Raw genomic sequence first — 22,719 nt, 5'->3', positions numbered from 1 at the left:
TCTGTCTCGCTGGAATTATTGCTGTTGCTCCCTGGGGACTCATTGTAGCCCTAGACCACTTTCACACCCCTCCTGAGACTATGCCATGCTGCTCTGCTAACAACTGTGAGGGGTCAGCAATGCAAGGCAGACAGACAACCTTTGGATGCTTGTTCAAAATATGCCACTTTATTAAATTATAAAAGGTATCAAACACTGATTTCCCTTCCTAACAAAACTAAAGGGAATCACTGTAGCACAGGAAGTCTGGCCCTCACACTTAAACATCAAATACACAAAGAAAATATCTGACAATTCTTATAACTTCAACAATGATATTCACAGTTTATTTCTAATCTCCTTTGCCCAGGATCAAAGGTAAATTCAACTCTGATGTTCAACAAAAAAGAAACAAGCAAACCCATGTAGGTAGTACAGTCTGAATTCAGTGTGTGATGTTTCAATGTCAAGATAAAGCTTTGTTAACCAAAGTTCCAACAATAACAAAGCTTTTCTTCTTGGTGAAATAAGGACTTTCCACTTCTTCAAAATGGCATCAATGTTATTCCCAGCCACACTGCTTTGCTACCACTTCTAGTTGTACAAGAAGACTTGCCACAGTTCACAACAAATACCACTTTTGTAAATGGTAGTGAAACACAGTTCTTGGTTAACTCTTAGTATGTCTCTCTTGATAAGATAAGAATTCACAGCAGGTATCGTTGTCAGGATGACTTCACAGAACTTCTACTTTCACTTCAACAACTTCCACTCCTACAAAAGTTTCCCATGATGGCATACTCCTTTGCCTGATAGATTTCCACTTCATTTGAGCCAATCAAGTCTTGCAACTACTGACAACCAAATACACTACTAGAACACTGTCTATAAGGACAGAAATGAATGTGTTGATCGTCTGCAAATTAATATAGATTCCTTACATAGGCAAAATATGTATCAATCACACTCTTATTTCATAGTTAATAAACATCATAATATGCAATTATGTATCAACCAAAACATAACATTTTCTCAGCGCGTTTCAGGGTGATCCCTTATTCAGGAGCAGTATAATGTTTCTTCTTTTTCAAAATTCAATGATACTTAAAAAATGAGAGTATCATCATCAGTATTTTGAATGTCAAGATACTTGTGCTTTCTGTTTACATTGTCCTACTCCTTATGTGAAATTAAATAATTCTTCACCTGGTTAGAGTATGTGGTGTGGGTTTTCCCAACCGTAATGAAACTATGGAAAGTCTGTGTCAAAGAGTTCAATTTAAAAGTCTGTGTCCAAAACCTATCCTTGCCATCACAACTGATTTAACCAAATGTGTAGGGATGTCGAACATCAAAAGAAACAGTGTTTAACTAAGCTCACAGCTTTCTCTCAGCTCCCCTTCCCCAGGCATAAGAAAGTTTAATAAAAGAAAAGTCTCAAGGGTTACCTTCTTCAGTTCAAGGCAATAAAGTTCACAACCAATCCTTGGGGTTCCCTTCTCCAGGTTTTAAGTAGTACAATCCAGAACAAAAGGGTCTCAGGATTCTGTTCTCAAGACAAGTGTAGTTCAAAAGTGTTGCAGTGGTTTTGTTGAGCTTGTTTCGTGATGTCTTTAGCTCTTAACAGTTAGGATTCTCTGGTCTAGGCGCAGTTGTCAGACCTCACGGTCCACCCATCACAGGTTGCGTAACCAGGGTCCCTGGACTTCTCAGCACAACATGCACGTTCCTTGGCACCTGTTCCTGTGCGCCAAGTCACCCGAACTTGACTCTGCTGTGTTGATCTCCTGGCTTTCGGGTGCAATCTTCTATCCTTTGGCTTTTCCTGGATTGCCTTGTGGCCTTGCCACCATGTATCACACTTCCGTCGCCAAGTAGTTGTTTTGCCACACTGCATTCATAGCTCAGCGGCAACGTGCTCACCTTGAAAGCAAGACGACACGGAGCAACACAGGTTCAATCCCCGGGTCCGCGCTTAGAAACCTCTGGGTATTAAGCGCATTATAAATAACTAATCGTATCATATCATTAAAGTTCATTGTTCATGCTTTCTTTAGTGTTTATTGTAGTCGGTTCTAAGGTTAGATGTAATTCACTGTGCAACACAGCTTTACTATGATGAGTTTCAAATCGGAGTTCAAAAGTATTCTTATATTTCTTAATCAAATTCAAGTTTGAAGGCATACTTGCGTTGTCTCAAGGTCAAGGCGTTTTAGAGTTTGCAATTCAATGTGCTTGTTAATTGAATGGAATGTTTCCCAGTTATGTGATATTCAAAAGTCAGTCTCATATAGTTCGGTATAAAGCATAGCTTGGTTTCTCACAATGTTATGGTTTCATATAGGTTGGTATTAAGCATACCTTGGTTTCTTGCAAGATTACGTTTTGATATAGTTCGATATTCAATAGGTGGATGGGCACTTGCCTGCGGTCCCCTTTGGAGCTCACCGGTGTTCGTGTGTCCCTCTGACACTCACCAGTGGCCTGCTCCTGCTCCCGATGGCTTCTGCTGTGGTCTGGAAACACTGCCAATGCAAGCCCTGCTGCTTCTTGCGAACGCAGACAGTGTTCTTTGAGGGCTGTGTCTGCCGGTGTCCTGGATTGGCCTCCAGTTCCACCTTAGCTGTCCTTCAAAGAGCGGGTCCCCTGCTGGTCTCCCTGCTTCTCCTGCATGGCTCTCTTTGCTGGTTCTCCTTGCGGGCTCCGTCTCCTTGTTGGTCGTTCATTTTATACACCTGCAGCCCCCTAAAAGGCTGCAGGTGTGTCAGGTTAATTAAACCTGCCTGACCTTCCCAGTGTTTGGGATGCAGCTTCCTCGTCTCAGTACCTAAGTGGTGAAGAGCAGTAATCTTCATTACCCTCAGTTGCCTCTTCTTCTCAGTACTGTCAGGTGTTGTGCGTGGAATCATGATGGAATTGCTATGTAAAAGCCTATAAATGTTGTGGGAGGGTTAGGTTTATTATTACTAGGAAAATGAGGATACCATATCGTGCCTAGGGGCATCCCACTCCCAAACCTCAAGGACCGTCCACAAAGGTAATCCTCCTTCGCTTCTCCACCCTCAGGTCAGGATCCAAAAGCGATGGCCTTTCCCTGGCCACCTGCGTAGAGGATCCAAGGGGGAGTAGGAGTGAGAATACCCTCAGTTTTCTCACAGCGTGAGTGTGCTAGAAATATCCGATCACTTGCGAGTGCTACATTTAAAGTGTCCCATTGTTATAGAATGAACTAAAAACTTCTTCGAGGGGATTGGGTCCTCTGACGTATTTCATATCTATGACAGTAATCGCCACAGCTGTGCTGCTTCGGAAAATCTTTCTGCTTCCTGCGTCGATGACGTCGATACGCTGTCCTCAAGGGCCTCCGTCGAGCCGACATCACCGGAGTAGTACGCACGACGCCCGTAGCCTTATTTCCGTTTTTTCCGCGAACGTGTTCGCTTCGGAGATCTCGGCGCGCCTCGGTTCTACTGAATCCTTTTATTTCGGTTCTTTGAACCTGATAGTTTGTGAAATGTTGTCTTCGGCTTCATCCACCCTGCGGTCGTGTTTTAAGAAGTGTTGGGTGTGCGGGTCCAAGATGTCGTTGACAGACACGCACAACACTTGCCTCTGGTGCCTCGGCGAGGACCACGATACGGATTACTGTGTCGACTGCCAGTCGCTTACATCGAAGGCCTTGCGGGAGCGTAAGAAGCAGCTGTCGGTGGGTAAGGTGGCCAAGCCCCGGAAATTGCGATCCACTGGACTTTTGACGGATGATTCGAGGGGCGACTCTCCTCATTGTCGTCGTGAGTTCGGGGGATCCCGGTCCAGGAGTCGGTCTCGCCATTCCTCTGCCTCTTCGCGGCACTCACGGAAGCGCCGTCACAGGTCGCCTTCCCCCGTCGGCGGGTTGCTTGTCCCAACAAGCATTCCACTCCTGAGGAATGGGATTCCTTCCGAAAGGAGATGATGGCGATTTTTCAATCGCAGGGCTCCGGTCCATCTGCGCCATCGAAGGACGCTGGCCGTGATCGTGCTTGAGACACCGCTCGTACGCCTTCGGGCTCGAGCGGTCGTTGCGACCACCGGGTGCCTTCGAGATCCCGGTCAGACAAGAATGGTCGCTCTAGATATGCCTGTTCCAGGTGCCGGTCCTCGACGCCCTCGAGGCAGCGTGAGCCTGTGAAGACTTTGAGGAAGACATCGCTGCCTGCGGCGCCAAGGTCGTCGAGGGACTCTCTCGAGGCTCCGCCTACGAGGAAGTCGTCAACGCCATCGGTGCCCAGGCTGTCGAAGGACACGCTCGGGGCTCCGCCCTCGAGGCCTGTGTCGACGCCGGCGAAGTTGTTGGCGTCTCGCTCGATGTAGACGCCGAATCCGTCAACACCCTCGGCGCCTTTCGAGGCTGCTGCCCTCTTTCCGACCTCTTGATTTTATTTCTGAGGGATGAGGGATCTGAGGAAGGTTTGGTGCATAAGGAGGTGCCGGACGAGATTTTGTCTGGTCACAGCCAGATTGAAGACCTGCGTCAGTCACTGCACGATGCCAGTGTCTGGACACCTTTCCGGAGGTGGAGTTCTGTCGACCTGAGCCTGGCACCCAAACCGAGTCCTCGTACCGGCGCCTTATGTCAAGGGTCACGGATTACTTGGGGTGGTCTGCGCCACCTGTGGATTTTCTGCAGGTTGACCTGACGGAAATCCTCGACCAAGGTCCTCCAACTGACCCGGTACTGCCTTTCCATATGGCTTTGCAAAGAAGGGTGGCAGTAGCTTGGACTGCTCCAGAGAGTCTCCCGGCAGTGAGCAAGTCTTTGCCGCGAAAATACTGTCCAGCCAGTAGTGACCCCTGCTACTTGACCACGCACCCCACTCCGGAGAGTTTAGTGGTGCAGGCAGCCACGGACCCAGCAAAGCAGGTGTCGTACCCTACCATCCCGCCTGATAGGGACGACAAGCGTTTTGATGGCTGGGCAAAGAGTGTTCTCTTCAGGGGGTATGGCTTTACAGGCAGCCAACTCCGTGTGTGCCTTGTTGCGTTTCACGCACACTCTGTGGAACTGTATTTCATTGGTGGCTGAACATATTCCCGAAGGGGAGGAAACGGATGGTTTTCTTGCTATCGTACAGGATGGCAAGGATGCTATGTGTGAGTCCGTTCAGTCGGGTCTGGACATGGTGGATTTTGTCAGCCGGTCCATGGCAGCGAGCACCGTTATACGCAGGCTTGCGTGGTTGCGGAAGTCGGGGTTTGCTCCTGGTGTGCAGGCCCGTCTCCTCAACATGCCCTTTGATGGTGAATATCTTTTTTGCAGCAAGACTGACGAGAGCCTTGAGAGGTTGCAGACCTCCAAAGCTGCAGTGAAGTCGTTGAGCGCTGCAGTTCGCCAACCTCTGCCTTTTCGTCGTAGGGGACAGCAATGGAGGGGAGGTTCCTTTCGGTATTACTCATCCTTTAGTAAATCGAGAGGAGCTGCAAGTCAAAGGGGCCACCGTAGGAGTGCCAGAGGTGGAAAACAGGGTACTAGAGGTGCCAAGGCCGCTCGGGCAGTTCCCTCAGGCACTGCCGAAGCCGCTTCAGCTCAGTCATGAGGCCATGTCCCATGGTTCGCCGGTTGGGGGAAGGCTGGCGCAGCATCTTGTAGAGTGGTGTGCCATTACGTCAGATGTGTGGGTTCTGGAGATCATAGCCCATGGCTACTGTCTTCCTTTCCGGCAGAGGCCTCACGACAATCCACCAGGGAATCTCTTTGAAGAGTCTGGATCCGCTCCTTGCGCAGGAAATTCAATCCCTGCTGTAGAAAGGCGCCATGGAACTGGTGCCTGTAGCGGAGAGGAACAAGGGATGGTATTCCTCTTATTTTTTGATTTCGAAGAAAGACGGGAGATTGAGACCCATCATGGACTTGCGCCGTTTGAACAAGCTCCTAAGGAAGGACAAGTTCAAGATGGTTACACTTTCTCAAGTCCTTCAGGCCCTTCAACTTAAGGACTGGTTGGTGTCTCTCGACCTCAAGGACGCTTATTTTCATGTGCCGATCCATCCAAAGCACAAGAAGTACCTGAGGTTCGCGGTTGGCGACTCGCACTTTCAGTTTCGGGTCCTGCCATTCAGATTGACCTCCGCCCCGAGGGTCTTCACCAAGCTCATGGTGGTGGTGGCAGCGTATCACAGAAAAGGGGGGATTCACGTCTAGCCCTACCTGGACGATTGGTTGATCAGGGCGCGCTCTCCCGAGCAAGTCCTGCATCATCTGTCCGTCACCTGCCACTCCCTTCACAGGCTGGGCTTTTCCCTCAACTTAAAGAAGTCCCACTTGACGCCAACCCAGTGGCTCCAGTACATCGGAGAAGTGCTCGACACATCCCTGGGGCAGTGTTTTCCTCCCCAGGTGAGGGCTCATCACATTCAGCAGATGGTGCACAAGTTTCAACACGCCCAGAGTCTCCCGGCGTTTGAGTTCTTAAGGTTGCTCGGCCTCATGGCATCCTGCATTCTTCTGGTGCCGGGGGCCTGGTTGTGGATGAGATGTCTGCAGTGGGCCCTCAAGATGCAGTGGTCGCAGTCCTCCGGCAGGATGTCGGACCCGGTTCAGGTGCCGCCCTCGGTCGCCCAGGACCTTCTGTGGTGGGCCGTCAAAGGCAATCTGATGAAGGGGGCTCTGTTTTGGCTACCCTGGGCGGAGGTGACAATCGTGACGGACGCATCCCTCACGGGATGGGGAGCTCATGCCAACGAGTTGACAGTCAGTGGTCGTTGGTCTCAGTCGGAGTCCAGACTCCATATCAATCTGTTGGAGCTGAGGGCCATCAGGCTTTCCCTGAAGGCTTTTCTGCCGACTGTGCGAGGAAAGAATGTCCTGATTCTGACAGACAACACAGTGGCCATGCACTACCTCAACAAAAAGGGGGGGGGAGGGTCACTTCCTCTGGTGCAGCTCTGGTTCTGGGCCATCCAGCAGGAAGTTTCGATCTCGGCAGTTCATCTGGCCCTAGACGAAAACGAGACGGCAGACGCTCTGAACAGGCAGAGCGCAATCTCTCACGAGTGGGAGCTGGCTCAGGAGATTCTCCTGGAGATCTGCGCCCTTTGGGGGACCCCTCAGGTGGATCTCTTCGCCTCCAGTGTCAACCGGAAGTGCAAAAGGTTCTGCTCGTGGGAATTTCCTCCAAAAGGAGCCTTAGGAGACGTGTTCATGGTGGAGTGGTCCTTCCCACTGCTGTACGCGTTTCCTCTAGTCCACGTCATCCCGCAAGTGCTGCGGAGGTTACGGAGGTTCGGTTCCCGGATGATCCTCATTGCTCCGGCTTGGGCTCGGAGGACGTGGTAACCGGACCTTCTCGACTTGTCCATCTGCCCTCCACATCGTCTTCCCTACTGAGAGGACCTGCTCTCACGGGAGGGGGGTCAGGTTCTCCATCCAGAGGTCAGATCCCTCAACCTTCACGGTTGGCTTCTGAAAGGTTGAGGTATAAGGATTGGGACCTCCCTGAAGACGTGATGGAGGTGTTGCTTTCGGCCAGATGGCCGGCAACAAAGTCCCTGTACCGTTGCCGTTGGAGAAAGTTCTGCGACTGGTGTAGGGTTAAGAATGTGGATCCTTTTTCATGTGACATTCCTGTAGTTCTGTCTTTTCTGCTTTCGCTGGCCCACAGGGGCCTGCAAGTGGGTACTGTTAAAGGTTACCTGGCGGCGCTGTCTATATTTAAGCGCTCGTCTGAGGAGTGTTCTTATTTCAAAATTCAGTTAATTTCTCAGTTTATCAAAGGACTTACTAATGTGTTTCCGCCGTCACCTTTCCAGGTGCCTGGTTGGGATTTGAACCTTGTTCTAAAATTCCTTATGGGTGCTCCGTTTGAGCCTTTACAATCTTGTCCTTTGAGGCTGTTAACCCTTAAAACTGTGTTTTTGGTTGCGGTCACTTCCGCTCGCAGTGAGTGAGTGAGTTGCAGGCACTTTAAGCCACCCTTCACTGTTTTTCATAAGGACAGGGTTGTCCTTAGAGTTCGTCCTTCCTTTCTTCCGAAGGTGGTGTTGGAATTTCATTTAAGCCTGAAGGAGGTTGTCCCGGCATTTTATCCTCCTCCACATCCTGGTAAGGAAGAGGAGAGGCTCTATAGGTTGGATCCTAGGAGGGCTTTAAGCTTCTACATTTCTCGCATGTCCCGGGTCAGGGTGTATGATCAGCTCTTTATTGGTTACGCTGGAAGGCGTTTGGGCCAAGCTGTTACTAAGCAGACTTTGTCTAGATGGATTATCTTGGCAATTTCTGAATGTTACTGCTTGGCGGGTAAGGACCCTCCGGAAGGCTTACAGGCCCATTCTACTAGGGGTATGGCTGCCTCTACTGCCCTGCAGAGGGGTGTTCCTATTCGTAACATCTGTGAAGCAGCCGCTTGGGCTTCGGTCCATACTTTTGTACGACACTACTCCCCAGATACTATCCATGGCCAGGATCTGGCCTTTGGCAAGGCGGTCCTTTACTCTGCAATTTGATTGGGCATTCTAAATTTCTATATTATAAATTCTTTTTCTCTCCTCCATACGTTGGTACTGCTTTGGGAGTCTGTCATAGATATGGAATACTTCGGAGGTCCCAATCCTCTCGAAGAACAAGTTACTCTCTTACCTGGTAACGTTCTTTCGATTGGGATGGTCTGACAACGTATTCCATATCGCTCCCTCCCTACCTGCCCCACTACAGAATTTCTTATGCGATTGCAGCTTACGTTTCCGCAAGGCTTTCTGTGGTCATACTGGCAGAAGATTGGTGCCACACGTTCTGGGAAAAAACTACAACTGAGGCTACGGGCTTTGTGCGTCCTACTTATAACATCCGGCGACATCGGCTCAACGGAGGCCCTCGAGGACAGCGTATCAACGTCATCGACGCAGGACGCAAAGCCGAAAGATTTTCTGAAGCAGCACAGCTGTGGTGATTACAGTCATAGATATGGAATACGTCGTCGGACCATCCCATCGAAAGAACGTTACCAGGTAAGAGAGTAACTTGTTCGCCTAGCTCCTACTCTTATGCTAGTGAATTTTAAGCTGGATACTTTTGCCAGCAGTGCTCGTGCAAGGAATCGGAATTCCAGGTTTAACTCACCGGCTTCTGGTTACCTTCCTCCACGTGTTGTACAACTTCTACGGCTTCTGGCTTCACTTGGGCCTCACACCCTTCCTCACTGAGGGTGTCTCTGGTCTGCCCACTCAATCGCTCACCACAGTCTCCGAGACTCTTCTGGCTGCGCAATCTCTGCAATTAGGCTCACCAGGGGAGATTCCTGTACGCGTTCCACCGCGCAGCCTCTGCACACCAGAGTTTGGGGAACTGGACCCTCACAGGATGGTTCTTCCCCTGCTGCCTGGATTGCCAACACTGTGCCTTCTTCCTTCTGCTTCTACTGTTAATGCATACACTCCAGCCACAGTTCCAGCTCCTTCCTAATGCCTGCAACTGAGGGGGTTTTATATGCCTCTCAGGTTCGTTCAGTTGTGGCTATTAGGCTTAATTGCCTATCTACTACTAAAGCATGACTCTTCAGTCCTCTTCCTCGTCCCAGTACTTATGGGATTATTGTACTTGGAGTCCTCAACAACAAAATTAGTTCTTTAAAGTAATTTCTTCGTTTTAAGGGGAATTTAAGGCAATGTTTCTAAATTCCCTTCCATTATACATTTGGGGATAAGGAGGATTTTTATCCTGAAATAGCTTTATTGGTCTTTTTTATTAAGGCTTGTTCAGGTTTTATGGCATTTGTGCCCGCGGCCACAGATCTTATGTTTTTCAGATACATCATAATGACAATAGGCCGTTACCTGTGCTGGCAACTTTAAAAGGTTCTTCCTTTTAAAGAACAAATACTCCATCTCATCCCACGGGATCTCTTCGTTACCCTGGGCCTTGTCACCTTCCAGGTGATCCTCCGCAGTACATCATCCCCAAGCTCAGGATCGGGAAGTGTCTGACTTTGCCTGGCCACCTGGGAGGAGACCTTAGGCAGGGGTTCAGTGAGGAATTTGTCAGACTCCCTCGATTGGGTTTGGCTGAAATCTGTCTGTCCCTGTTCACTGTAATAGGGTGGCCTCCCAGAATCCTGCCACATGGTTCATTTTGGAACCCATCTTAATAGGGTAAAGATAGAGATAAAGGTCTAGGACTTGCTGAAGGTGTAAGCCATCTTCCTTGCAGCACTGGCCCCCCTCCGACTCTGAAAAGCAATACCACAGGACACGCACCCTAAAGCAAATGGAACACACCTAAAGATATATCTTTTCCTTTGTCAGAGAAATTGCCAATTTGGAGGTGATGGGGAAAACAGTCCTTTGTTTTGCAAATTTGAACAAGACTTCTGACAGACCTTGCTGGCTGTTATTGGAAAGGAATATCCTTATGAATTCACCCACATTTTTCCTTTGCTGGACAACACTGGGAGAGCAAAGACATATCCGCATCTTCCTTCAGGTTCAGCTTTCAGGCCCATGCTTTTCCTCCTCTTCTATATCCAACAGGGAATTATGTCATTAAACGCTCACTGGTTAAATCAGACTGTGATGGACACGTCCACTGTCCATGCACCTGCTTCAGCTTGTGGTGCCCATGCATCCTCCAGTGTAACCTGGTACACCAAAGATGCCTGAGGTGTAATAAAAAAGTACTTGGTCAAACTGAGAGAATCTGTGACTTGGGATCAGTGTCTCGGTACCCTAGGTTTGGAATTTCTGGTGCTTCTGGTGAGGAGGGTTATGATCTGTGTTAGGTTATGAAGATATTGTGCCTTAGCATTCCCCTTTCTATAGATACTGCCTTTTGCCTTTTAGATGTTTCTCTAAAAGATCAGTATGTTGTTTACTGTCCCTACGCCCCTCGCAATGTCCAGAAAATGTGATTTCCCCTGACCTCATCCTGGAACATAAAGAAATATTTAGCCCCTTTCCTTGTCAGATTTGTCAATTCCTCCTTCTCCAGGCCCCGGACACAATAAAAAAGGTCACCGTTGCACCTTTGGTTAAGAAATCTGGCCTTGACTATAAAGAACCTAGCAATCTACGTCCCATTAGAAATTGCAATTCTTTGCTAAAAATACTGGACAAAAGCGGTACTACACAACTCCAGTCCTTCGTTGAAGCAAACAACATCCTTCACTGTAGACATTCTGGTTTTTGTCCGCACTACAGCACAGACTGCACTCTGCGACCTACAATCCCATATGTTGGGCATTGCAGATAAAGGCAATGCTGGCCTACACCTACTACTCGACTAATCAGCAGCATTTAGACCACAACCGCCTGCTCCACATATTTGGAGAAATTGGACTATGTAGCAGGGATACCATCAAATGGGTACAGTCCTTTATCTCGAATCGTACATCGAGAGTCTGCTGGTACAGATGCAACTCCACTGCCTGCACCCATAACCTGTGGCGTCCCCCAGGAAGCCTGTATGTGCCCACTACTTTTTAACTTGTACATCAGGCCATTGTGCGACCTCTTGGGCAACCTTAATGTGTTTTCTTTTATTTTTATTATGCTGATGACACACAGTCCTTGAGATCTCCGGAGATTATGATCTCAACTCATCCACTTTGCAAACCTCATACTATCACATGGAGGTATGGATGAAATCAAAGTGGAGTTGATGACATTCAGCACAACACATGCAAGCTCCAAACTTGACACTAGGTACCTGTCTTTCTCCATGCATGAATGCTGCATTCAAGTATCCAAGAGAGTTAAAACTCTAGGTTTACATCTAGACTCCCTGCTAAACGCTGATGCACACGTGAATCTGACTGTAAGAAACTGCTCCTACTCCCTCCGACTACTGAAAAAATGATTGCCGTTTTTCTCCGAGTCTAATTGTGCATCCGTTACTCACGCAATTATTTTGTCCAGACTAGACTACGGGAATGTCCACCTGATCCGCACCCCCAAATAAATATATACAGGCAATGCAGGTAATAAATCCAATGCAGTTCACATTATTAAGAAAAAATCCAGAAGAGACCAAATCTCACAGTTGACAAAACCTCCACTGGCTCCCTATCATTGCCCGATTACAATTTAAGATAGAAACCCTTGTCCATAAAGCCTTATATAGTAACATCCCAGTCTACATTAAAGATCTTGTCTGTATTTATGAACCCCCAAGGATCTTACGTTCTTCTACACTTGCCCTGGTCAGAAACACCATCTTCAAACTTGCTAACAGCCTAGTAAGATCCTTCTCTGTGCAGGCTGCCAAAATGTGGCACTCCCTTCCATCAGATCTAAGGCTACTTAAAGAATTTAAATTCCGTCGACACCTGAAAACCCTGCTGTTCCACTGAGACCCCACAACGCTCTTTGTTAGGTCCAGCCTGTACCTCTTTCTTGTCACGATTATTTCTGTTGCATCTTGTGTTTTTGTTACAGCGCCCCGATGCCTGCAGGCTTTTGGCGCCATATAAATAATTAAGGTGTCAGATGTATATTTTTTCCCTACATATATGTACGACATGTTTGTCGCTGGCTGAAATACTCAGTTGTCCAACTTTCCAAGTGTTAAGAAAATAGCTAGTATATCAGCTAACATTACTCTTGCTTTGTGCTCCCAACTGGTTTATTTTGTGAGTCCTGTCCTATGAAAGGTTCACTCCATTGGACAGAACACTCTACTCAGCAACCCCTCTACAGGATGATGGAAGTCTACCCCAGAGCCTGCTTTTTGAGGGGAGCCATTCTTCTATAGCTTCATTCAACGTGAAGGGCTCTAAACTGAAGATGCCACTGTACTGCAGGGTTTCTTTTAGTGGAGGCACGCTTCCACTGTAGGGTCCACTACTAGAAACGTCCACTCCATTATAGTCCGCCTTACACTTGTTTGTCTGAATAAGGCTTTTTAGTGAAGGCAAAATGCCTGAATGGGGTGTGCCAGAGAGGGGCACTTTGGTTGATGGAAATGGGCGACTGAGAAGTCACCAGGAAAAAAAGGGTGGACTACTAACTCTAGTGAGACGCACTGCTACCATTTGCCATTTCTTAGAGATGTAAATAGTAGGTGTTCTCCTTGCCCGTTCCATGGTGGTGCTTTTCTCAGATCTCCAAATCTTGAAAGTCCAAGCCGGCCTGTCAGCATGCCGCCCTTTGCCCTACTTGGAAAGTCCTCAGCAGTGCACATCACTGAGCTGGGTGGAACTATGAAAGAAAATGCATTCCTCTTTTCAGAGGTGGGGCACCTATTATAAGAGGGCTTGAAAGTGGAAGGAATGTGACCCAAAGTGTTGTATAAAAACCTGATGGTGATATTGTTACCATCAAGGCATGTGTATGCTTGTTTGCATCGCCAAATGGAGAACATCACTTATGCTAAAGGTGTGCACTAATAACACTGACACAAAGAAGAACAGCCTCTGAAATGCCCGCAAGCCAGATGTGTGCTTTAGCAGACAATACAAAGAACAAAATAATGGCACAGACGCAGTCCTATTAAGTTTGCCACTCTGAGAGTGTACATATTTCTTTACCCATTATTCATGAGGAGTAGACAGATCTATTCTCTTCCCGTTATTAGCTAGCAATTTGTCATGGACTTTCTTTAAATAGGTAAACCGCTTATTGGTGGCTGTTGCTTTATTATGGCCAAGTGAGTTAAGCGTGTCCTCTGACCTCTGTGTTCAGCCAGCATGACACTGGTTTGAATCTCGGCAGGGCAGTCTCAGCGCTTCCACATTGGCTAATAACAAATTGGCTAATAACTCTATAATGCCACTGTTTCGAAGCCTGAGGAACTAGGCATGAAGCGTTACTTAAAGATGTCATTTTCATATTTATTCATATTTTGTGTCATCATTTTCCTTACATTTCCTCTCTTTACAGAGTTTTCCTTCGGGCAATAAACCAGTTTGCTGAGGTTCTGAACAAGTACTTCCTGGACCAGGCTAGCTTTGAACTCCAGGTATGACTAAAGCAATGTGTGTAGCGTGATGAGCAATATCTGCCTACAGGACATAAGGCAGCAATGAAAGACTGAAGGGGGGACAGCTTTTTCCTCTGCTTTGCCCTCCCCACCATGTGTATGTAATAATCAAGAGAACAACATATTTGTCCTAGCATAACAGTCACTGTTTCCCCTGTTACAGTAGACCCAGCTACACGGGTAAAGTCTAGCCAGAGCATGACCAGCAGGGTGTGGAATATGAGGTGGTCAAACGCGAGCAGATCGCAGAGTCTCCTGCCAGCCTTGTACAATGTTATGCAATTGAGTGGCTGCTTTTCTTAACATATATGTAAATACGAAGCATGTGAACAATGTATATGACCAATTATGAGGGATCATGGGTACAGGGGACGTCACACTAGGGATAGTATTACTGGCACGCCCTATTTTGACTTCCATTTTCGAATTTGGAAACCAACTCTAATACTCTGCAGCTTCCACTAGAGGTCGGCCTATGCATAGCATGTGAATCTAAGCAGATATAAGCACTAGAAATACGATTACGGTGAGTAATGTGTATGTGTGTGTGTGTGTATATATATATATATATATATATATATATATATATTTTTTTTTTTTTTTATTGATTTTTCAACACAAACAACGATACAAACCAAACAGCAGTGCAATAAACAATATTCCAATAAACATTTAACCATTAGTGCGCACTACTCCCCTGATCCCTCCCCCCTCGCGAGCCATTTTCCATGTCTTGTTCCGCTTCTGTTGCACATGAGCGAGCATCGTCATCATCTGGATCTCCCGAAACCCCTGTCCCGAATATGCAGGATATCAATGTCTTCCATGCCATCAAAGAGCCCAGTTCCTCCTCCCAAGACATACAACTCGCCTCTTGCCACACCGCTGTCTCAGCCTCCGCCCATTTCTGTAGGTCATTCCACCACACCTCAACCCGTGGCTTGCTACATTTTTTCCAGCCCATGGCTATTCGTCGTTTGGCCAGCACATACGCTAAGTCTTTCAGTTTGCTTACATGTTTCTGCTGCCGAGGTCTGGGAAACCCACCCAGAAGGCATGCCCAGGCGGTGTCTATGGCAAACGTGACCCCTCTCTCTCTCAGCTTGCGCGCCGCCTCCCTCCAGAACCCCTCAATCACTGGGCACGCCCAAAACATATGCGTCATGTCCGCATTTTCTTCGCCGCATTTGGGGCACGCCTGTCTGCCTGCATTCCGAAATTTGGATATCCTCAGAGGGGTCATGTACGCTCTGTGCGTGACGTACAGTTGTATTTGCTGCAGTCTGGCATTTCGAGACACTTTCCTGTGGTACCCCAAAGCCCGTTCCCACATCCCATCTCCCATTTCGATCCCCACCTCACTCTCCCATTCCAATCGTAGGCATGTCAGTTCCTTCCCAACTTTCGACATCACCATCTCATACAGCCTAGAAATTTCATGTCCCCCTTCCGTTGTATCATATATCCCCGCCATCGTAACCTCCGATTCGTCTGCCATGATATTCTCAGGCCACAGTTCCCGAATTTTCTTCCCCAATCTGTGGTATGTAACATATTGGCCTTCGTGCAATCCAATCTCCTCGCTAAGTTCCACAAACCCCTTAATAGCACCCTCCTGCCACACATCGCCCAATGTCACCAACCCCACCGATTCCCAGTAGGTCCTAATAATCTCCCTCAGCTGTCCATCCACCCCCGCCAGGGCAACCAGTGGAATTTGCGGAGAACACGGAAGTGGGTCACCCATCATTGTACATGCCCGTCTCCACACCTTCCACCCCAGCTTCACCATCGCCGGGTACCTTCTCGTGACAGCCTCGGGCAACCAAATGACCTCCTTTAAGAAAAATGGGGCACAATCTTGCCCGAATAGTCTGAGTTCTGGGGTCTCTTCGTCGGACAGCCATTTAGACACAAACTGTAGTTGGCTCGCTATGTAATACGCCTCAAAGTTTGGGAGTTTGACTCCCCCCTTTTCATGAAAGTTCTGTAACTTCCAGAGCGCTACTCTGTTACGAGTACCATGCCACAGAAACTCTCTGCAAACCCCATTTATTTTAGTGAAAAAACCCTTAGGGATCATGTATGGGATATTGCTAAAGTAATGTAGCAGCCTAGGCAGAACTACCATCTTGATCATCGCCCCACGCCCCATCATCGCTAGGGGCAACTTCTGCCAAAAGCTCATACATGCGCGTATCTTCTCAACAGCCTTCTCTGTGTTGCGCTTGTATTCTTCCTCCACCGTGTGGTAGATATCTATTCCCAGGTAACGGAATGTATTGACTGACCAGGGCACCTGGAGCACCGGCAGCCGCTCCGTGGGAACACCCCTATAGCAGCCCAACGGGAAAATGTACGATTTCTGGGGGTTGACCGCTATGCCCGACAACCTCGCATATCTCCCCATCACGTCCAGGATATATTGTAAATTCTCCTCCGGATGACTCAAGTACAATAACAAGTCATCCGCATACAGGGATATCAGATGGTTTTCTCCCCCCACCTCAATGCCCACGATATCATACTGCTGCCGCAAGTACAGTGCCAGAGGCTCCAGGGCCAAGATATACAACATCGGGGACCAAGGACACCCCTGTCTAGTGCCTCTACTAAGCTGCCATCTCTCGGATATAATCATGCCCGTCCGAACTCTAGCCAGCGGAGCGCTGTACAGCAGCTCCGCCCATCTAATATATCCTGGTCCCAGTCCGTATTCTCTCAAGGCCGCCAGCAGCCACTTCCAATTAACCGAGTCGAAGGCTTTAACAGCGTCCAACGACACTATCGCCATTTCCCCATCACTGTTAGATCCCATTTCAATCACCCGGTGGAGCCGTCTATGGTTTTGGGCAATGTTTCTCCCCGGGACATATCCCGTTTGGTCCGGGTGTACCAGTTTGCCTATCACCCTCCGCAGTCTGTTGGCCAGGACAGCCGTTAGTATTTTGCTGTCCTGATTCAGCATAGATATTGGTCTGTACGACCCACAACTATGCCCGGGTTTATTAGGCTTAGGGAGCGGTATAATAATCGCTTCCCTGAGCGATTCCGGCAACCTCCCCTTCTCGAACGCCTCATTAAGCATATCAAGCATCGGGGGGAGTACTTCCGCTCCAAAAGTTTTATAAAATTCACTGGGCAGGCCGTCCGTTCCTGGGGTCTTGCTAGTGGGTAGCTGCCGGACGACCGCCTCCAACTCCCCTAGTGTTATTGGGGCATCTAGTTCCTCTCTCTCCTCCGTGCTTATCCTGGGCAGCCCGATATCTTGCAGGGTCTCCAACATTTCCTCCCGGTCGCCGCCACCCGGATCCCCATACAATGCTTTATAGTAATTTACGAATTCCTCATTGACACCCTCCTGGGTATCTATCTGCTCCCCATCCTCTCTAATTATTGTCCTAATCGGGGGCCTCGGGGTTTCTCTTTTATATAACCATGCCAAAAGACGACCCGTTTTATCTCCTCCCGCATGTTGCCTTTCAATATACTTTTTGTAATTTAGATTACAGAGCCTCCCCCAATGTTCTGTACACTGCTGCTGCAGTTTAAGCACCAGTTCGTTATCTATATGCTCGCTCTTCAGCACCTTTTCCAGCTCTCTCTCCGCCTTCTGTAAATCGACCAGGGCCCCATTCTGCAAACCTTTCGATTTAGCAATCGCCACCCCTCGTACCACAACCTTAAAGGCCTCCCACAGAGTTCCCGCCGAGTCAACGCTGCCAGTGTTGGTATCGAAATAGCTAACTATTTCCTCCCGCATGTCTTCCCTAAAAGCCTGGTCTTTAAGCGCCTCTGCGCGCAGGCGCCACGTCGGGATCCGCGCTCTGGGGCGGCCATATTGCCATCCCACCACCATAGGCGAGTGGTCCGAGAGGACCCTCGCTCTATATTCCGCACTAGACACATCCCCCAAGACGTCCGACGTGGCAAAAATATAGTCTAGCCTAGTGTGCAACCGCTGCGGGGCCGAGTAATGCGAGTACTGTCTCTCATTGGGGTGCTTGGTCCTCCACACGTCATCGAGCTCAAAGTCCCGCAGCAGCGTCCGCAGCACCCGGGCTGCCGGGGCGGGCCTAATCACCTTATCGTCGGATCTGTCCATCCCCGGGTCCAACACACAGTTAAAATCCCCTCCCCAGAACACCGCACTCCCCACACACCAACTCAAGTTTGTACTCATGGTCCGGAAGTACTCTGCCGTGCCCTGGTTCGGGGCATACGTGTTCACTACACACATCTCTCTGTTCTCGACTACCCCTCTCACCATAGCCAGACGCCCCTCAGTATCCACACGTTCCTGCTGCAGTTGAAACGGGACATGCGGCGCCACCCAGATCAGCACGCCTCTAGCATAAGCTGAGTACGCGGATCCTACCACCGTTCCACCCCACTTTTTCTTCACCAGCTCTAATTTGTCTCGGGTCAAATGCGTCTCTTGCAGTAATGCGACGTCTATCTTTTGTCGCCTCAAGTACAACATAACTTTGTTCCGTTTAAGATAGCTATTGAGGCCCCTGACGTTCCATGTCAACAATTTTAGCTCCCCCATGATGTACTGATATCTTGCACTCTCCCCCCCGACCATCCCTGCTCGTTCATGCTATCCAGAAGTCTCATCCAAAATCTTCCCTCAGTGCTCGCGATCCCATTCAAACCTCCCAACACTATGTACACCCCAACTGCCCCCACACCCCCCATTCCCCCTGCCCATCCCCTCCCCCCCAACTCCCTCCCCAACTGTTGCCCAGCTCCATCCCGGGAACTCAGGCCCCCCCACATCTAGTTCCGGCTGTTACACACAGAGCCCAGTAGGGTAAAGTCGCCCTAGCGGCCACTTAACTAAGAAATACTAAACGGGGGTGAATGGACCAGCACCGAAAGGCTCCCATGTACGACAACAATTACAGTGCAAACAGTGCATTTAACATCCAGTTCCAGGCCCGACCTCCCCAGGCCATAGCAATAACTATAGTCAAGTCCCATAGTCTCCGGCAACACCCTCTCTCGTCATAGAGCACTTATCTCTCATTGCCACCTTCATCCGCCCGGACCTCCGACTCCTGGGGGCTGCCCTGCATGTCCAGCCAGCCCATGGCTTCCTCCGGTGACTCAAAAAACAGGGATCTATTATTGTGGATCACCTTTAATTTGGCCGGGTAGAGGAGCATATATTTCTTCCCTGCCTCTCTCAATCTTCTCTTGACCGCCCCGAAGTTCATCCGACTCCTCTGCACCATCATGGTGTAGTCTGGGTAGGCCGTTATAGTGGCCTCCCCCCTTTTGATGGTTCCTCCTTTACGAAAATGCTCTAAAATCCTTTCCCGGTCACGGTAGTTAAGGATTTTGGCTATCATTGGCCTGGGTGGACCGCCCGGTGGAGGCCTCCTAGCCAATGCTCTATGTGCTCGCTCCACCGCAAAACCCTGCGACAGCGCACCCCCGGTGATCTCTTGGAGCAACATATTTTCAATGAAGTCCGTGGGGTTATGACCCTCCAATCCTTCCGGGATGCCCACAACACGGATATTGTTCCTTCGGGCGCGCCCCTCCGCTTCTTCGGCCCTGTTCTCCAAGTTGCGTACTTTCTGTTCCAAAATATGCAGGTCGGCCTTGTGTGAGGCACAATCTGCCGTGTTGGCGCTGCCCTCCTTTTCCAGACTCTCTGTGCGCTCCGATAGGGCCTTCACATCCTGTCGAAGTAGGTTCACCTCCTCCCGAACTTCTCCGACTTTGAGGTCGAGCGCTGTTTTCAGGTCCGCCACCACCATTTCAAGCTTGGCCTCCCAAGCGCTTTTCAAGTCCGCTTTCAGTTCAGCGAGAGCAGCTAGCACGTCCTGATTTGGGCTAGCCGCGGCCATGGGTGGCTTCTCCTTGGTCCGAGCACTCTCTGGGCCCGTCGGTGTCTTGGTAAACTCGTCCAATGTGGGCTGTTTTGCTCTCTGTCTGACGGCCTTATTCGCCATTCCACAGCCGCTGTAAGCCGTGGGCCCGTACACGCGACCCCGTCGTAGGATCAGCCACTATCCGAGTATCCCCCAAAGGTCAGTTGCACCAGTCAGCTCAGGCGGGTCCTAGTGCCGACCGCCGACCGTCGCCGACCGTTTCCCAGGCCTGCGTTAGGTCATCGGTGCCCACAGAGACGCGCTGACGCTCTCCCAAAGGCTTATCTGTATCTCCACGGCCTGCACCGCCACGTCGCCGCCGATCACCGCGAGGGTGTTCCTTTCAACGCGTTTGTGTCCCCTCCATTGTCCGGTGTGGCCGCCATTTTCACTCCGTCCGGTCTGCGACTCCAGGAACTTCGATGGCATTTATCTACCGTTGCCGGGCTTGTGGAGGTTTCAGCTCTTCCATAGTTGTGCAGCTCACATTCATGGACAGGTACTCTCGTTTCTGGCCTGCGGGAGTTAGTGCCAATGCACTATTGCACAGGATGGATGTAGGATCTCCGGGAGCTCTCCCAAGAGCGCGTCCTCTCACATGGCTTCCAAGCCACCATATATATATATATATATATATATATATATTTTTTTTTAGAATGTTACGTTGTCACTTCTCATGTAGGGTTTTGAGAAGCAAATCTTAGTGGACCCCGAAACGTTTGCCGCTAACTCCAAACCATGCTCTCACTTTGTAATGAGGCTGAGCAGTAAAGCTTAAACTAAGGCGATCAGGGCTTTGTTGTGTGTTATGTACAGTTAATATACACAAGAGCTTGTCAAGCAATAGATAATGCACACAGGTAAGTATAGAAATGTAATTTATTAACACAGATGCCTTAAGCCACACACTAAAACATCAGTAAACCAATATAAACACACGTACAACCACAGTTGTGTGTCCAAAATGACACATGTGTAACACTTGAGAGTTTACATTTAAAGGTAAGGACTCTTACAGTTAACAAAGTGTGGGGGGGTACAGGTGTTACACAGGCTATCACAAGCCATGTAAAAGTATAAGGCAGCACCAGTCCATGGTAGCTAAATGTAATGAGTCCAATCCCTAACCTAAGAACACATGTTCTGCAGTGGTCAGAGTAAGGACTCAGATTCAGCTACATTGGGGTAGTTTCAAAAGTTCTTCAAAGGTCGCCTATAATAAATAATAGACACAATGTGATAGATGGTACTAGAATCAGTGACATGGGATGTATGATTTTAAAAGGAGGTTGCTCTCAAAGGAAGGGTGGCAGCTACCACTTCCAGTCATCCAGGGGGACCCAGACAGGGTTCCTATTCCCAGATTCCTCTACTGAAGTCTTGATAAAAGTAGCTGCTAGGAAGGACTTTACAACCAATGTTGGCACCTAGGCACCAGTGGGGACTTCAAAACGGGTATGTAAACCAGCCCCTCGCACCATGACCAGGACAAGCAACCACCACTCGTTATGTCGGGCCATTTGGGACAACTGTTCTCAACGTCGGTTCCGACATTGGTGGTCCAGGGGTAGCGGGTGCAATGTGTTCTTCAGATGACGAGTATGACAGCTGGGTCCAGTGGTTCCAGTCTCCATGCTCAGCTTAATGATTGCAGACAACGCTAGGCAGTACTCAGGCTGAAGGTGACGAAAGGGCTGTGCTTCCTATCCCATGACATTGGAGGATCCACAGGATGCCACAGACTTGATAAGTAATTGGTTATCCCACACAGGTTCTGCACGCACAATGACTCAGAACCTCAGGCTCCAGCAGGAGTCTACTTATCGATGGAGAGCACCAGAGCAGTGATGTGCAGGGCCCACAAAGAGGATGCACTGCGAGTTTCACAGCACCAAACAGCATGTAAAATCTCCTGTTTCGATGGCTGACTGTAGCTACAGGTCCAAGACTTTTCAGAGCTTCAGGCTGTGAGGCGGCCGGAAGCGCTGAATCTAACACTATTTTGGTAAGCTCCTCTTATTCACTTCAATATGCATCCATTGGATATGATTGCGGGGGCTAAAGTACAATTATTAGCCGCAGCCAATATGCAGCATGCACAAAATACTGCTATATTACAGAGGCGCACAGATAATATAGCATGCTATTTAGAGGAAGCGGCTACTATAGATATACCATCGAAACAAGCTCATACTGAAGCAACAAAGGCAGATCTGGGTGCTTCAAGGTCTAGTCCTGTTTGGCTGAAGGGATCGCCTGCCCCTCCTACTACTGTTTCTGCTCCTGTGGGTACTGATAAAAGTATAATCTCGGTAATACTGATGATGGGGATGTGTGTTTTTTCATTGATCCCTTTCAGTCTGTTGAGATTAACATCCCACCTCATTGTATAAATGTACTCGGCACTAATGCGGTCTCAGGCACACAGGAAACTGGTGTCTTAAAAGGTCAAATCAATGTTTTAAAGGCAGCCTTAAAAATGGTGCTACTTAATACCAGCTCTCTGATGAAGCATGCGACTGATATTACTTCATACATAATTGATCAAGATCTGGATATATGCGCATGAACTGATACATGGTTATTGAGTGCTGTTGGTCCTACGATGGCGTTAGCCATCCCGACAGGATATAATCTGTCTCGATATGACAGATTAGAGGGAAACAGGTGGAGTGGCTATCATTTATCAGGCAAATGTAGAAGTCTGGGAGGTGAATACCCTGTGTGTACAGGGTTGTGAGCAGCTCCATGTTAAAATCCGGACAAATTTGGATAGCACCATGAATATTATCCTGATATATAGACCCCTAGCTATTATGCATGATTTTGCACATTAACTAAGTAGCAATTTGCTACCATTGCTAAAAGCCAATTCTAAGGCCATGATAATGGGAGAATCTATGGTTGGGC

The 22,719-nt window shown here is 48.7% G+C and overlaps 1 protein-coding gene across 1 annotated transcript in view; it reads left to right on the top strand.

Moving 5' to 3' along the window:
• The window catches only part of DOCK5 (dedicator of cytokinesis 5), a 1,209,967-nt gene that overhangs the window by 726,943 nt on the left and 460,305 nt on the right, over nucleotides 1-22,719 (top strand). Inside the window, exon 30 of the mRNA XM_069617597.1 lies at nucleotides 13,825-13,903. Coding sequence (XP_069473698.1) covers nucleotides 13,825-13,903 — 79 coding nt within the window. The remainder of the gene's footprint in view (nucleotides 1-13,824; nucleotides 13,904-22,719) is intronic.

This window comes from Ambystoma mexicanum, chromosome 10 (assembly GCF_040938575.1).
Source record: "Ambystoma mexicanum isolate Mex_15411 chromosome 10, UKY_AmexF1_1, whole genome shotgun sequence".
In the NCBI taxonomy this organism is placed as follows: domain Eukaryota; kingdom Metazoa; phylum Chordata; class Amphibia; order Caudata; family Ambystomatidae; genus Ambystoma; species Ambystoma mexicanum.
This window is presented reverse-complemented; position numbering and strand designations above follow the sequence as displayed.